The sequence below is a fragment of the Zootoca vivipara genome, chromosome 2 (assembly GCF_963506605.1).
Source record: "Zootoca vivipara chromosome 2, rZooViv1.1, whole genome shotgun sequence".
NCBI lineage: Eukaryota > Metazoa > Chordata > Lepidosauria > Squamata > Lacertidae > Zootoca > Zootoca vivipara.
This window is the reverse complement of record NC_083277.1, coordinates 2,172,092-2,187,469: the sequence shown is the minus strand read 5'-3', so window position 1 is coordinate 2,187,469 and position 15,378 is coordinate 2,172,092. Positions and strand designations below refer to the sequence as shown.

Here is a 15,378-nt window from a genome sequence, read left to right as displayed (position 1 = left end):
ATTGGGAGATAAGCTATTGCAATAGTTCCAGCGACTCAAAACCAGAGGTTCATTTTAGTACAACTTTTTAGAGAAAGGTATAGGCATTAGCTCATAGAACTTATACATGTAAGGGAAGGTCACAGGTTAAGGAGCTAAAACTGTTCTTCTGACCATTATTTTGGGTATCCTGGTGCCTTGCTGTCTTAGGATTTACATTTCACTCGTTTATTGTCCATCTCCCTGACAACCAGACCTTTAGAAAGTCCTTAGCTTTCTGACAGCAAGAGCTGTTCGGCAGTGGAATTTGCTACCAAGGAGTGTGGTGGAGTCTCCTTCTTTGGAGGTCTTTAAGCAGAGGCTTGACAGGCATATGTCAAGAATGCTTTGATGGGGTTTCCTGCTCGGCAGGGGGTTGGACTGGATGGCCCTTGTGGTCTCTTCCAACTCTATGATTCTATGATTCTAGCTTACCATTCCAATAGCTCCCAACGCCTGGGAAGAAGACTCAAGGGAAGAAGAGTCTGTCACATAAATTTTCTATTTCTAAACTTTATAAACAGTAGTTCAAAAGATAAGTGGGTGAAAGTCGGGGTTGAGAAGTCCAAGTAGCCTAGAAATAATTAAAGCCCTGATACATTCATTTACTGGTACGTTATATTAATTCTATCATATTCTAAATGGGTTAACTACTTTTACAACAGGCACACCAGTTCAGTCTCAACTTGAGAGGTTGCAAAACGTGGGGGCAGATACAGAAGGAAGATCCAGCCCCCCCCCAAGAGAAACAAGGCTGCAGGAGCTCGTCTAGAACACTCTCATATTTATATTTTCTCAATTTGCTATCTATCTTAGTTTAATGAAGAGATAGAATAGGGAAGTTTAAAAATTAAGATCAATATAGAAATATGGCCCAACTGTCAAGAACAGAGGGCTAAAAAGTATGAATATATGTTTCTCTTATAGTCATTGTTGTAATAAGTTATATTTGCTAAGAATGAATATGGATGATATGAGTATATTTTCGTATGTGTATTGTAATATAGGCATTTGTGCAGGACACTCTTAAGCCTACCTGGCACAGTGGTGCAAGGATCTATCGGGAGCCCCCCCCCTTCCCTCCCTCCTACACGCTCCTTGGAGAGCACAAACGGGGCCACCGTGCGGCTCCTCCACCCCCCCAAAGATCACTAAGCCGGAGGCGGCAACAGCAGCGGCAGAAAGGGAGGCAGGGGCGCTGCCACCTCGCCTCCGCCTCTGCCTGCTCAGCCGAAGCAGCTGCGCGGTGCTGCCGCCCAGGGAGCCTTGGTTGCCGCGCCAATGGGAGGCTCGCGGCCGGCTTGCCCGCAGTCCGAGAAGAGGCGGGCGAGAGCGGTGCTGCAGGAGGAGACTCTGGGCACGGCTCGGCAGGGCAGAGGCGCCCTCCAAAGCGCCCTCCAGGCCGTGGTGACTGTAGCCTCTATGGCTAAGACGCCTCTGTGTTTGTGTTTTGTTTTGTAAGTGTATTGTAGGTTTGTATGTTGGTATGTTAGTATTTGTAGTATGTTTTGTATGTTGGCGGTTGTTTGAAATAAAATAATAATAATAATAATAATAATAATAGTAATAAAATTGAACAATCTTTCCCTCCAAGCCGTTTTAATGGATCCTTCTCTAGGAGCACTTGGAGAAGCCACAGGCTCTTGGGAAGGAGAGAGTAGCAAAGGATGCCTCGGAGCGCCTCTGGAGAAGTTATTGACAGCACCCAAAACAGAATCACCCACCATAGGCCATGTTTCTCTCTACCACCTTCTCTCCCCATGGTTGCTTTTTCTCCATCTAGAGGAGTGGGCATGGGGGGTCTCTTTCACACCCCCTCTGGACACCCCAGGAACCCTTGCTTTCTTCATTCCTCTTTTCCTGCTGCCACTGGAAATAATGTTTTATCTGAAAATTGCGCCCTTCAGAGAACCAAGGATGAGGAAGTGTTGTAACACAATTAGTTTATCAATTATAAAAACTACAGAAGGGCTTTATGCACATAAGAAGATGGCCTCACTCTTTATGTGTCTTCATTGTTCATTTAGTGTAATTACAAGCATGGGTGTTATACTCCTGTTCCTGTACTACCAATTTAACTAACCCTGCTAACAAAGCATCACAACATTAACCCTCTGTTTTCCTCAAAGCTCTATTAGCACCCCCAAAACACCAACATTTTCAACTCTCTCTACCAAAGACCGATCTTCAGTCGACTCAAAGAGCATGAACATTCACCACCAGGATTGCAGATTTACAGTTCATGACATTTTATATTGCATTTACTATTGTGAGACATCACCTTCATTACTTGAATACAGTGGTACCTCGCAAGACGAATTTAATTCATTCCGCGAGTCAATTCGTTTTGCGAAAAATTAATCTTGCAAATCGCAGTTTCCCATAGGAATGCATCAAAAAAAATTTTTTGCCCATAGGAACGCCTTAATTAAATTTCAATGCATTCCTATGGGAAACTGCGATTCGCAAGACGAATTCCACGCAAAACGAATTCGTCTTGCGAAAAATTCCTCTTGCAGGGCATTCGTCTTGCAAGGTACCACTGTACATGGGTACAAATTTACATGTAGACACCAGAACTTCACATATACTCTATGCATCTAACGGTTGATGTATATTAAGATCTGCAGTCAAACTGAAGCTCCTTCCACACTCCATGCATTTAAATGGTTTCTTCCCATGCAAATTCACTATTGTTTTGCAAGGTTTTCACTCTGATGGAAGCTCTTTCCATACTCCATATATTTAAATGATTTCTCGCCGTTGCATGTCTATTGATGTTTTCTATGTGCTCCACTATCAGTAAGCTGTTCGCACACACAATCCTCACATATAAATGCTTTTTTTCCTGCTGCGAATGTTCTCTGGTGTCTTTAAAATGTCCACTTTGACCGAGGCTCTTTCCACACTCCATACATTTAAATGGTTATTCTCTGGTGTGAGTTCGCTGGTGATTCTTAAGGTGTACACTTTGAAGGAAGCGCTTTCCACACTCCATACATTTAAATGGTTTCCCCTTTGTGTGAGTCCGTAGATGGCTTCCAAGGGCTCCACTTTGACTGAAGCTCTTTCCACACTCCAAGCATTTAAATGGTTTCTTTCCTGTGTGAGTTTGCTGATGTAATGTAAGGTTTCCACTACGAGTAAAGCTCTTTCCACACTCCATACATTTAAATGGTTTCTCCCCTGTGTGAGTTCTTAGGTGTCTTTTATAATTTCCACTTTGACTGAAGCTCTTTCCACACTCTATACAGTTATATGGGTTCTCCCCTGTGTGCGTTCTTTGGTGCAGTCTAAGGTTTCCACTATTCCTGAAGGTCTTTCCACACTCTGTACATTTAAATGGTTTCTCCCCTGTGTGAGTTCTTTGGTGACTTCTATAATTTCCACTTTGACTGAAGCTCTTTCCACACTCTATACAGTTATATGGGTTCTCCCCTGTGTGAGTTATTTTGTGCAGTCTAAGGTTTTTGGCTGAAGTGAAGCTCTTTCCACATTCCATGCATTTAAATGGTTTATCCCCTGTGTGAATTCGTTGATGTATTCTAAGGGTTCCACTATGACTAAAGCTCTTTCCACACTCTATACATTTAAATGGTTTCTCCCCTGTGTGAGTTCTTTGGTGTGTTCTATAATTTCCACTTTGACTGAAGCTCTTTCCACACTCTATACAGTTATATGGGTTCTCCCCTGTGTGAGTTTTCTGATGTAATCTAAGGCTTCCACTTTGATTGAAGCTCTTTCCACATTCCATACATTTAAATGTATTATCCGTGTGAGTTTTCTGATGTGATCTAAGGTTTCCACTTTGACTGAAGCTCTTTCCACATTCCATACATTTAAATGGTTTCTTCCCTGTGTGAGTTCGCTGATGTATTGTAAGGGTATCCCTACGACCAAAGCTCTTTCCACATTCCATACATTTAAATGGTTTCTCCCCTGTGTGAGTTTTTTTATGTGTTCTATAAGTTCCACTTTGACTGAAGCTCCTTCCACAATCTACACATTTATATGGTTTCTCCCCAGTGTGAGTTCTTTGGTGCAGTCTAAGGTCTCCACTTTGACGGAAGCTCTTTCCACACTCAATACATTTAAATGGTTTCTCCCCAGTGTGTATTCTTTGATGGGTTCTAAGTGCTCCACGGTGACTGAAGCTCTTTCTACACTCCATACATTTAACTGGTTTCTGTCCCTTGGGAGTTTGTTGATGTTTCCTAAGAGTTTTGCTCCAGTTTAAGCTCTTTTTGCACTCCATAGCTTTAGATGGTTTCTCTTCTGTTGAGTTCATTATTGTAAACTCAGTGTTCACACTAGCAGAAGCACATTATATAAATTTTAACGTTGTCTACATTTGTTGTTGTTTAGATGTTTAGTCGTGTCTGACTCTTCGTGACCCTATGGGTCAGAGCATGCCATTGTCTCTTCAGAATTCGGATCGCCTTCTCCTTTGGGGGGAAAGAAAATCCTTTTAGGGTTTCAAGGAAGAGGGAAAGGGTACTTAACACAAAGTGAGTCTAATTAACACCACCGTCTTTGTTTTTTAGTATCTCCTAGATTCTCCCCTCTCCTCTGTGTCTCCCTGAGGAAGTATGGCCAGGGAATGGGCCACCTGATCTCATGCCTGTCTTGTGATACAGAACTACCCCAGTGGAAGTTCTCTGTCCAGGACTCTCTCACTTTCCTTTCTCCTTTAGGATGGGTGGCTAAGTGAATATGTGTGACACTGAAAAAGCTGAATTCTAACATTCAAGACTTTCTTTTAAAAATAAATAAATTATAATTAAATACGTTTTAGAAATTACCAAAAAAATCCAAAAACATTAAGTAGTAAGAAAAGGTTAATCAAATACCAAGAAAAAAACAATTGCTTCTCGCAAATAAGTATTGTCCCTCCCTCCCTCCACCACCACCACCACCACCCGCACACCCCATAATGATTTCCAGCCTTTCTTGTATTGCACTTTTATATTCTTTGTTCTTATATATACCTATGTCCATATTTTCCTCTTTTGATAATTTGTTTGAACCTTCACAAACCTGCTACAAGATCAGCATTCTCTGCAAAACCTGCTATATAATCCTTAAATTCTTTCCAATCTTTATCTCTTTTGTGTTCATTTATTCCTTTAATATCTGCTATTTTTGTTGCCAAATTATAATACAATATCATTTTTATTTGCCAATCTTATTTACTGGGTTGTTGTTGTTTAGTCGTTTAGTCGTGTCCGATTCTTCGTGACCCCATGGACCATAGCACGCCAGACACTCCTGTCTTCCACTGCCTCCCTTTACTGGGTATTCTGTCACTTTTCCAATTACTTGCTATGAGACGTCTGGTTGCTGCTGACGTGTACACGTCTATTTTATTAGTATACATGTATCTTTCGCTGGAATCTCCTCATCTAGCATTCCAAATAAAAATAATTCTGGATTTTCCTTAAAAGAAAATTTGAGCATCTTTTTAAGTTCTTTATAAATCATCTCCCAACATTTCTTAATCTCTTTACAGTACCACCAAATATGTATATATATACCAATTTCATTCTGACATCTCCAACATACATTATTGCTTCAGTTATACATTTTTGCTATTTTTTCCGGCGTTAGGTGCCACCTATATTGCATTTTCATTAGGTTTTCCTTTAAATCATAATTGAGCGTAAATTTTGTGTCTCTCTGCCACAAATTTTCCCATTTTCCTAACAGAATTGTTTTCCCTAAATCCTGTCCCGATCTTATCATTGTTTCTTTTACTTGTTTGTCTTTGGTTTCCCATTCCAATAATAAACCGTAAAGATTTTTTTAATGTATTTATCCTTGCCCCTTATTAATATTTCATCTAATTTAGAAATTTCTTTATTAAAGCCGATTTTTATATCTTTTTGAAATATTTGATTAATTTGAAAATGTTGCAACCAACTACCCAGTTAAGGTTTGATTGCATTATATTATATGTGTGACACTGAAAAAAGCTGAATTCTAACAGTCAAGACTTTCAGAGGAAAATATCCTTTGGAATTATATACCAACTGTATGGAAGCTGTCATCTGGATTACAAAATGGATTATGTTTCCTAAATGTGGCCAAGAGACTGATACTGATGAATTAGAGGAATAAAGATATGTTTCCCCTTAATCAATAGTAATAATAATAATAATAATAATAATAATAATAATAATAATAATAATAATAATTTATCATTTATACCCCGGCCATCTGGCTGGGTTTCCCCAGCCACTCTGGGCAGCTCCTAGCAGAATTTTAAAAACATGATAAAACATCAAACATTAAAAACTTCCCTAAACAGGGCTGCCTGTTCTTGTGAAATCGGGCAGTGGGTCATGTGTGGACTCTAAGCAAGAGGGTTTGGTATTGCTCAAATATGGTCCAACGGATCTGGGCCTTGGCTACCAGGATTGGCCACTCTTTGTTCTCCTAGGATGAATTTGATTGGTTGTCTTGTGTTGCAAGGTTGTATGGTCCAAGGTATAAGATGGATTGACAATGTTCATTCTGGGCCAGCATCCTATGCTGAGTCACTTTCTTGCATGCTTGCAATAAAGTATTTTCGTACTTTCACATCAACTCCACGTCTCTGGATGTTATTAGTCTCTTCACCGCTGCCTTTAACCTTTTGAACCCTGAGCCGAGTTACAACAATATTGACATGTGGAATGAATTTATAGAGAATATAAAGTTAAAGGGAAAGGTACCCCTGACCTATAGGTCCAGTCGCGACCGACTCTGGGGTTGTGCACTCATCTTGCTCTATAGACCGGGGGAGCTGGCGTTTGTCCGCAGACAGCTTCCAGGTCATGTGACCAGCATGACTAAGCCACTTCTGGTGAACCAGAGCAGCACATGGAAACACCGTTTACCTTCTTGCCGGAGTGGTACCTATTTATCTACTTTCACTTGACGTGTTTTCGAACTGCTAGGTGGGCAGGAGCTGGGACCGAGCAATGAGAGCTCATCCCGTCACAGGGATTCGAACCGCCAACCTTCTGATCAGCAAGCTCTAGGCTCTGTGGTTTAGACTACAGCGCCACCTGTGTCCCTTTTCATAGAGAATATAACAGGTTTCTAATGACCATATATATAGTATAATAATAATATTATGGTATTTATTTAATTTTTGCACATTTCCCTTTTCTCTCCCTTTTATCACTTAATTTCCTATAACTGAAATTATTTGAGTCAGTTACTTCCCAGCTACCAGCATTCTTCTCCATCCACCTTCAGAGGTATTATTCATCTGAATCCCAGGGGATGGGAATCACGGGTGGGGAGGGAGCTTTTGCCCTCAGGCCCTGCTGGTGAGTTTCTCCTGGGCTGATCACTCTGAGAACAGGATGCTGGAAAAGAGGGGTCCTCCTGCGTTGGGGACTGGCATAAAAACTAGGTCAGTTGTTCTCAGAAAACCACTATCTATGTTAATTATCTGCATGAGGAGAGTTTTGGGGAGTTGCCCACCACCTGCGAGGTCAAAGAAATAAAGTCATTTGGCCTGCATTGTTTCTATGGAAATTGAAAAAGTGAAACTGAATTTAAGAGGGGAGTCTGTGCACTGTGACTTGATGACTCACACTTTCCACCTGGATTGTGACTGTTTCAGGACTGAGAGCGAAAGATTTTCAAGCATTCAGATGTAATTTGACAGTAGTAAACCATTCTACTTGAAGCCTGGAATGTCATGTGGATTTCGACCTCTTCTTCGTGCTTCAGTTTCCTGCGCTCTGAATGCTGCTGCGTGTGTGAACTTTGCTAAGAGGCCAGTTTGGGGAAATAGTATTGGACCCAAGTAGCAGTGGGAAAGTTCGCTTCAGGTTAAGTACGCTTCGGGTTAAGTACAGACTTCCGGAACCAATTGTGTACTTAAACAGAGGTACCACTGTAACAATATTCCTTAATATCCTACAAATCTGGAAAGGCTCTTTCTATGTTCCTACACACTGAAATGAGACACACAAAGATACAGTCTCACAGAAAAGTGGAATTACAGACCTCTCAATTGGTCCAGGACAACGTCTCTGTATTTTTCTGTTTCAATGGAAATGAGCTCAGACTGGTGTATCAGAGTCTCTCCTAAGTGGAATAAATAAAACAGAAGTGCTATTGATGTCCTATGTGATTGTTAAAGTATTCAGAAATATCTATCTTTAGAAACAAAGCCAAAAGTATCTGGCAGACAATTAAAAGTCCCCTAAAGATATGATGACTCTTGTTTTTGTGGGCAGCATTTCGATTGATGTAGACAAGAAAACTGATTTCACCATGAACCTGTGAGTCTCTTTGTAGATTTTGAAGGTTTACTTCAGAAACTGTACCAAGGATGTACCACAATTATCAGCACAAGAAAAGTTACAGGAGGACAAAATCACAGGATTCCTATAAACTATTATCCCACCCACTTCTCTCTTACACAGTTTGTAAGATTGGCAAGTATTGTTAGGATTTAATAGTAGATTCTGTTCCACCTTAAACAGGAACAGGCTTGGAAGAGGATGTTGAATGTGTCACATGATGTATACTTCCGTTTGTTGTACTATTGTAATGTTAGTTTCTGTTGCTTTTGCTTTGCTGATGAAGAAAGACACGTTTGGTCTATCTTCCGAGATGCTTTAGAATAAACGCTTGTAAATATGCAAGGACTTCTCTCTGAGTTTCTTCTTGTTGCTGCTGCTGCTGCCAAACCACGCTAACGCTGGAAATGAACTCTGCAGATAACGTGTCCAGACTCTGGGAGCCTGGATCGTGTTACAGTTGGCTACCGGAGGGAGAAGACACCCAGCAGATGCTTACCGGGGGGGGGGGGGCTTGGTGGCCCAGGTCTTCTGCGTGTATGCTAACAAGTATAACCTTGCTTGTTATACTGGCATTCCTCGTCCTGCAACCCAGTCAGATGGGCAGCAAATAAATGAACTATTATTGTTATTCAGATGCCTACACCTAAACCCTCCAGCAATAGGCATTGTCTATCATGATCTTGGGTCCTTGAAGTCCACCAGACTGGGAAAGTGCATACATCTCTTATCTTTTGATGCTGATGCATTGTATCACAGCTTGTAACTCACTCTACCAAAAACAAGAAGTAACAGAGATGCTTTGAATATATCTAGGAGCTATGAATCCCGAAAGCATTTCCATAGCACCCTCCAACCATTGTTTTGGACCGCTGTACAACAGCATCCATGATCAGTTGTGCAGTGGAAAGTGAACATTGCTACTTACTGTGATAGGTTCCTTCTCTGCAGGGAGGAAGGGGGTCCCGTGTGAGTTGTCAAGAACCCCTCTCCCCTGGAAGGAAGTCAAACTTTTGAGATGGGCAAGACGACCCCCTTGCCAGTTCAGTTTGTGCCAGTCCAGTTTGTGCTTAAGCAGGTAACTGTATAGCAAGAAATAAACAACAGAACAGGAAGAAAAAGGAAGACAACTTATTGGGATAAAGGAATTCAGTGGTCCCACAGTGGGACATTTTACTCTGGGGAGCTCCTAAGGGTCCCTGTCATATATTCCACCCAATATTGAACCAGAGCAGATCTCCAATGTACAGTTAGCAGAGTAAAAACTTAAATACATTGCGGGATTCTCAGAAAATAGACAAGAGTCATTTCTTTTTCATCCAGCAGAGCTTTACTGTACTGAAGGCAAATCAGCATAACGGTTAATTCCCAAACCGGAATTAAGATTGCCGGAAGAAATATCAACAACCTCAGGTATGCAGATGACACAACCTTGATGGCAGAAAGTGTGGAGGAATTGAAGAACCTTTTAATGAGGATGAAAGAGGAGAGCGCAAAATATGGTCGGAAACTCAACATCAAAAAAACCAAGATCATGGCCACTGATCCCATCTTCGTGACCCCATGGACCATAGCACGCCAGGCACTCCTGTCTTGCACTGCCTCCCGCAGTTTGGTCAAACTCATGTTCGTAGCTTCGAGAACACCGTCCAACCATCTCGTCCTCTGTCGTCCCCTTCTCCTATTGCCCTCAATCTTTCATGGGCGGCATATAAATGAACTATTATTGTTATTCAGATGCCTACATGTAAACCCTCCAGTGATGGGCATTGTCTATCATGATCTTGGGTCCTTTACCCTTGAAGCCCACCAGACTGGGAAAGTGAACATTGCTGCTTACCGTGATAGGTTCCTTCTCTGCAGGGAGGAAGGGGGGTCCCGTGTGAGTTGTCAACACCCCCTCTCCCCTGGAAGGAAGTAAAACTTTTGAGATGGACAAGACGACCCCCTTGCCAGTTCAGTCTGTGGTTAAGCAGGTAACTGTATAGCAAGAAATAAACAGGAAGAACAGGAAGAAAAAGGAAGACAACTTATTAGGATAAAGGAATTCAGTGGTCCCACAGTGGGACATTTTACTCTGGGGAGCTCCTAAGGGTCCGTTATATATTCTACCCAATATTGAACCAGAGCAGATCTCCAACGTATAGTTGTTGTTGTTGTTTAGTCGTTTAGTCGTGTCCGACTCTTCATGACCCCATGGACCAGAGCACGCCAGGCACTCCTGTCTTCCACTGCCTCCCGCAGTTTGGTCAAACTCATGTTCGTAGCTTCGAGAACACTGTCCAACCATCTCATCCTCTGTCGTCCCCTTCTCCTAGTGCCCTCCATCTTTCCCAACATCAGGGTCTTTTCCAGGGAGTCTGCTAATGTATAGCAGAGTAACAACTTAAAACACATTGCAGGATTCTCAGAAAATAGACCAGAGGCATTTCTTTTTCATCCAGCAGAGCTTTACTGCTACTGAAGGCAAATCAGCATAACGGTCACAAATCCAATACATTGAATATTGGTACTGTCCATAAGAAATCCAGTTGCAGGAGGCTCAACTTAAACTTACAATAACTTATAATAAGACTAAACACTAAGCATTCTATGTACCAGGGCTACCCTCTGGAAAGGTTTGACCCCCTGCCAGTACAGAGGTGGGCAAGGACCATTCACACGGGACCCCCCTTCCTGCACTCACGTGAAACTCAAAGCCTGAGTGGGGGGGGGAGTTTCCGGTAACTTAAGGAAGGGCTTTCCTCCCAGGATCTCCCTACCTTTTCTTTCCAATGGCTGGACTTGGTAGAAAGAAGAGTCCTCCGTCTGGAGCCCCAATGGGATCCCCCTGTTCAGGGATCCCTTCCTATCCCTTTCTCAAAGGCACATTTCTTGGCAGGAAGGGAAAAGCTAAGGCACCCCCCCCCCCGGAGATTTCCCCGCCCGTCAGCGCACAAGATGGAGAAATCTCTTCCCAAAGGCCACGTGCCTCTCTCTCTCTCTCTGTTTGGCAGGGCTCCCCACTGATGCTTCTATTGATCCCTCAGCCCCCCAACTTTTCCTGCCCTCCTCCCTCCGCCTCCCCTGCGCCCAGAAACCCCCCTTGGCACTGCTCACCCCGAGCGCCCCCACCTCTCCCTCCGGAGGGGCCTCACAAAGCGAGCAGGGGGGAGGGAAGGAAGGGGGGGTCTCTATCCAGGCCTCTCTCTCGCCCTTCCATTGATTCCCTCTCTCCCCCCAGGAGCTAATGTGCGGGGCGGGGGTGCTTCAAAGCAGAAACCCTGCAAGGCCTTGTCCCTTTCTCCCCCCTCCCCATTCCACCCCCTCCCTTCCCCATCGCTGCATCTTTACCTCTTTCTCCTCTCGGCCCATCCGCCTCCACTGCTCGCTCTTCCGAAGTCTTTTTCTGCAGTAGGAAGAGCAGAGCCCCCCCCCTCTAACGCTCCTCCTTTTCCCCCGCCTGCCTGGAGATGTCAACCCCATAGAGCTACGAAGGGGAAGAGCAGCCCCTCCCTGTGCTCGGTTGAGAACCTGCACTGAGGATTTCCCCAGGACTTGCATGGGAGGCGCCTGGGTCGGGTGGGGGTGGGGGGTGCCCCCCATCTCCTTTAGGACTGAGAGGGGGGCCAGTTCTTCCCTATTCAGTTCTTCCTATATACAGGATGCTCAGGGACCCTCCCAGTACGCCAAATTTTTTAAAAAAATCTTGCCCACTTACCACAGTTTATCTTTTAGTGAGTGAAACAAACAACAAGGGAAGTTTCATTAACAAAAAAGAAGTTTGTGAAAGAAAGTGGGTCAGGAAATGCGTTTTCCTGTGCAGAAGTCAACTTATTTACTTAAACTATAACTATAACCTGCCTGAGGCTTAAGCGCAGTGTTACGTAGCCTCTCTTTACTCAAATATCAGTTGTTATACTTCAATTTCTGCTACTTACTTATGAGAGGTGGTTCAGTTAAATAATATAACACATCTTACTTCCCCGATCAATGCCCTGGTTCATGAGTGAAGGGCATTTTTCCTCAGGCCCCTCTCTCTTTCAGCAACCCCACTCCTGAAGTAATTCCAATTTGGTCTAATAGACCCAGGGGATCCCCTTCCCCCCTTGTGACTGGCTGAGGGGGGTCTTCTCTCCCTACACAAACTCCCCCTGGAAGGAGACCCAGGGGGAGCCTGAATCCCCTCAGGATCTGCTTCTCCTGCCTCAGAGTCAGGCCTCCCAGGACACCCCTGTCAGTAGACCTTCCCCAGACCCCCAACCAGGTCTTCCTCTCCAAGCTGGGAGGGTCTTTCCTTTCAGTATGAACAGTCTCCTCAGGGTGGGTGTTCAACTCAAACCAGAACCAGTTCTCCCTCAGACAAATCCTATTCCCCCCCAACTCCCCAAAATCCCTCTCCATCTTCTCTCAAATCAAACTCTCTCCCTCAGAAATGGCCCCTTTTGTTCTTCCTCCAAAAGTGCTGTTGGCCAATCAGAGAGAGGCTCCATCCCTCTGCTGGAATTTCTGGGGGACTGAATGGCCAGACTCTGGCTCTGCTGTCAGTCACACTTCAGCCTGACAACAACCAGTACAGGCCAGCTGTACTGACCACAACCACCAGACCTACTAAAGGTCAATACTTTCAGAGGAAAACCTCAGGATTCGGGAATACCCACATATTTACAATATGTTTCACAATATAGCAGTTCTAAGAGCAGAGGTGGCAAAATCAAGAGCTCGCCTCTGAGAGGAAAAGTGTGTTGGGCTACTTTGTGAAAGTTCATTCCAGATCTAGGAGCCACTTTATAGAAGGCATTACCCAGGGAGGAACTGGGTGAGGGAAATCTGACTACCTCTTTACAAACAGTTCATTTCAGGCTTTATGATACATGGTAATAATTTGCTTCCTCCTCTTCCTTCTTTGGTGATCCCTCATAGCCGAATATGTGTTTGTCTTCCATGAACACGGTCTTAATGGTGTGTCCATAGGTGACTGTCGAGGCCAATTCTGGAGCCACATGTCCTTCCACAGTGGGGACCCGAGATGTAGAGAGGGGAACTAAGTGCCACACTGCAGGGAGTACAACTTAACTGCCAGAGCCATGTGTCTCTCCTGGGAGTAACGCAGTGACTTGGATGCATGAAGGCTTCGCGCTGCCCAAAAAATAAACAGGGGTCTGCAGGGTGCAGGGGCAGAACAGGACTCAGGCACTGGGATTCTGGTGCACCCTGCCCTGCCCCAGCTCCCAGGGAAGTAGCTAGCTACGCTGCTGGTGGGGACATAGGTTTCCAGGCGGGAGTTGGTTGTGGTGAGGGTTTGCCAAATGTGCCTTCCTCTTAGCACACTACCCCCTTTCTTCATGGGTTCCAGCACCTTCACAGTCCATGATACCTTTGCTGAAGGCTGTTCTCCAATTGGAGCACTCACAGGTCAGAGTTTCCCAATTGTCGGTGTTTACACTACATACTCTCAATGGTTCATGTCGAGGGGAAGGAATAACATTTCAAAGAAAAACACAACACAGGGATAGAAAAGCTCAACGTCCCGAAGGGACCCAGTTTATTTTGAAATAAGCTATTGCTATAGCATCAGGGACTCCAAATCAGTTCATTTTAAAATAGCTTTGAAAGAAATGTAGAGGCATTGGCTCATAGAAGTTATACATGAGAGGCAAGGTCACAGGCCAGGGAGCTAAAACTCTTTTTCTGTCCGTTATCTTGGGTGTCTTGGGTCATTCCTACATCACTGTTACATAGCTAAACGCCAGAAAACGGGAGGTACATACAATATTAACATACTGGTAAACAAGATTAACATAAGGGCAATGGTTCAGGGCAAAAGTAAATGTGTGATAAATACCAGGAGGAACTTCTTGAGTATCCACAGAAAAGGAACAATAAGGTCCTGGCTTTGCATCGACTGTCACCTGGGTGGGTCTGGTGATGGGATTAAAGTAAAGGTAAAGGGACCCCTGACCATTAGGTCCAGTCGCGACTTTGGGGTTGCGCGCTCATCTCGCATTATTGGCCAAGGGAGCCGGCGTACAGCTTCCAGGTCATGTGGCCAGCATGACAAAGCCGCTTCTGGCGAACCAGAGCAGCACATGGAGACGCCGTTTACCTTCCCGCTGTAGCGGTTCCTATTTATCTACTTGCATTTTTGATGTGCTTTCGAACTGCTAGGTTAGCAGGAGCTGGGACCAAGCAACGGGAGCTCACCCCGTCACGGGGGTTCGAACCGCCGACCTTCTGATCAGCAAGCCCTAGGCTCAGTGGTTTAACCCACAGCGCCACCTGGGTCCCTGCTGGTGATGGGATTAGGCTTGGCCAAAAATCAGCTCAGCAAAGTGCCTCTGGGCACTTCCTGGAGTCCCTTTTTAAGGGCAAAATAGTGTTGGAATGGGGAAACTGGAGTTGATTTTATATGATTTTTAAAACTAGGTAACTTCCCTGAGCTGTCAAGTCGAAAGGATACATTTATGCATAATATTTATAATAAAGATGTGCCCCCCCCTGTGAATTCCCTAACAGGGGTTGGTCTTTTTTCCACGCCGGAGATCGAACCAGGGACTTCCCTGTACAGTACATGCAAAGCAACTGCTCTGTCATTGCTTCCCCCCCCTCAAAAAAAAGAGGGAACTGACTTTGACCCCTCCAGCAAAATGGGCAGTACAACATCGGCCTACTTTGGGTGTCACAGTGAGTAGGGGGATCTCCCCCCCCATTTAACAGAGATAAATGTAAACCTGTGTAACCTTCATGTCCAGGAGTAGCGTTTCCAGAGTGGGGGTCTGTGGGTCTCTTTCCCTGCCGCTACCGGAGATCGAACCCGCGACCTTCTCACAAAAGAAATGGGGGTTTTTGTTTGCAGGGAGGGGGAGGGCGGATCTCCTGCCACTCCCCCCTCCTCTCCCAGGGTCAATGAGCTCCGCTTCCTAGAGAGGCAGGAGGTTTGTGGCGGGGGTGGGGTTGGGGGTTGTAGAGGCAAAATGGGAGGGGAGGGGTCTCCACGCACATTCCCAGGCAAGGAGGAGGGCTGGAGAGGAGAAAGAGGTGCTGCGTATTTGGGGGTGTTTCGGGGTGGGTGGGGGAG

The 15,378-nt window shown here is 44.6% G+C and overlaps 1 protein-coding gene across 3 annotated transcripts; it reads right to left on the bottom strand.

Annotated features, from left to right (window-relative positions):
- Nucleotides 1-1,124: 1,124 nt before the first annotated feature.
- On the bottom strand, nt 1,125-11,718 carry LOC118080156 (zinc finger protein 135-like). Of its 3 annotated transcripts, XM_060268740.1 has the most exons (5): nt 11,655-11,718; nt 10,162-10,301; nt 9,250-9,403; nt 8,023-8,103; nt 1,125-4,463 (listed from the first exon to the last, which is right to left on the bottom strand). In XM_060268740.1, exon 5 carries the CDS (start codon nt 4,304-4,306, stop codon nt 2,945-2,947), a length of 1,362 nt encoding a protein of 453 aa, XP_060124723.1. In that variant the 5' UTR covers nt 4,307-4,463; nt 8,023-8,103; nt 9,250-9,403; nt 10,162-10,301; nt 11,655-11,718; the 3' UTR covers nt 1,125-2,944. The 3 variants fall into 3 exon arrangements, with proteins under 3 accessions (XP_060124723.1, XP_060124731.1, XP_060124725.1); XM_060268748.1 differs by lacking the exon at nt 8,023-8,103; XM_060268742.1 differs by lacking the exon at nt 9,250-9,403.
- Between the last annotated feature and the right edge of the window lie 3,660 nt (nt 11,719-15,378).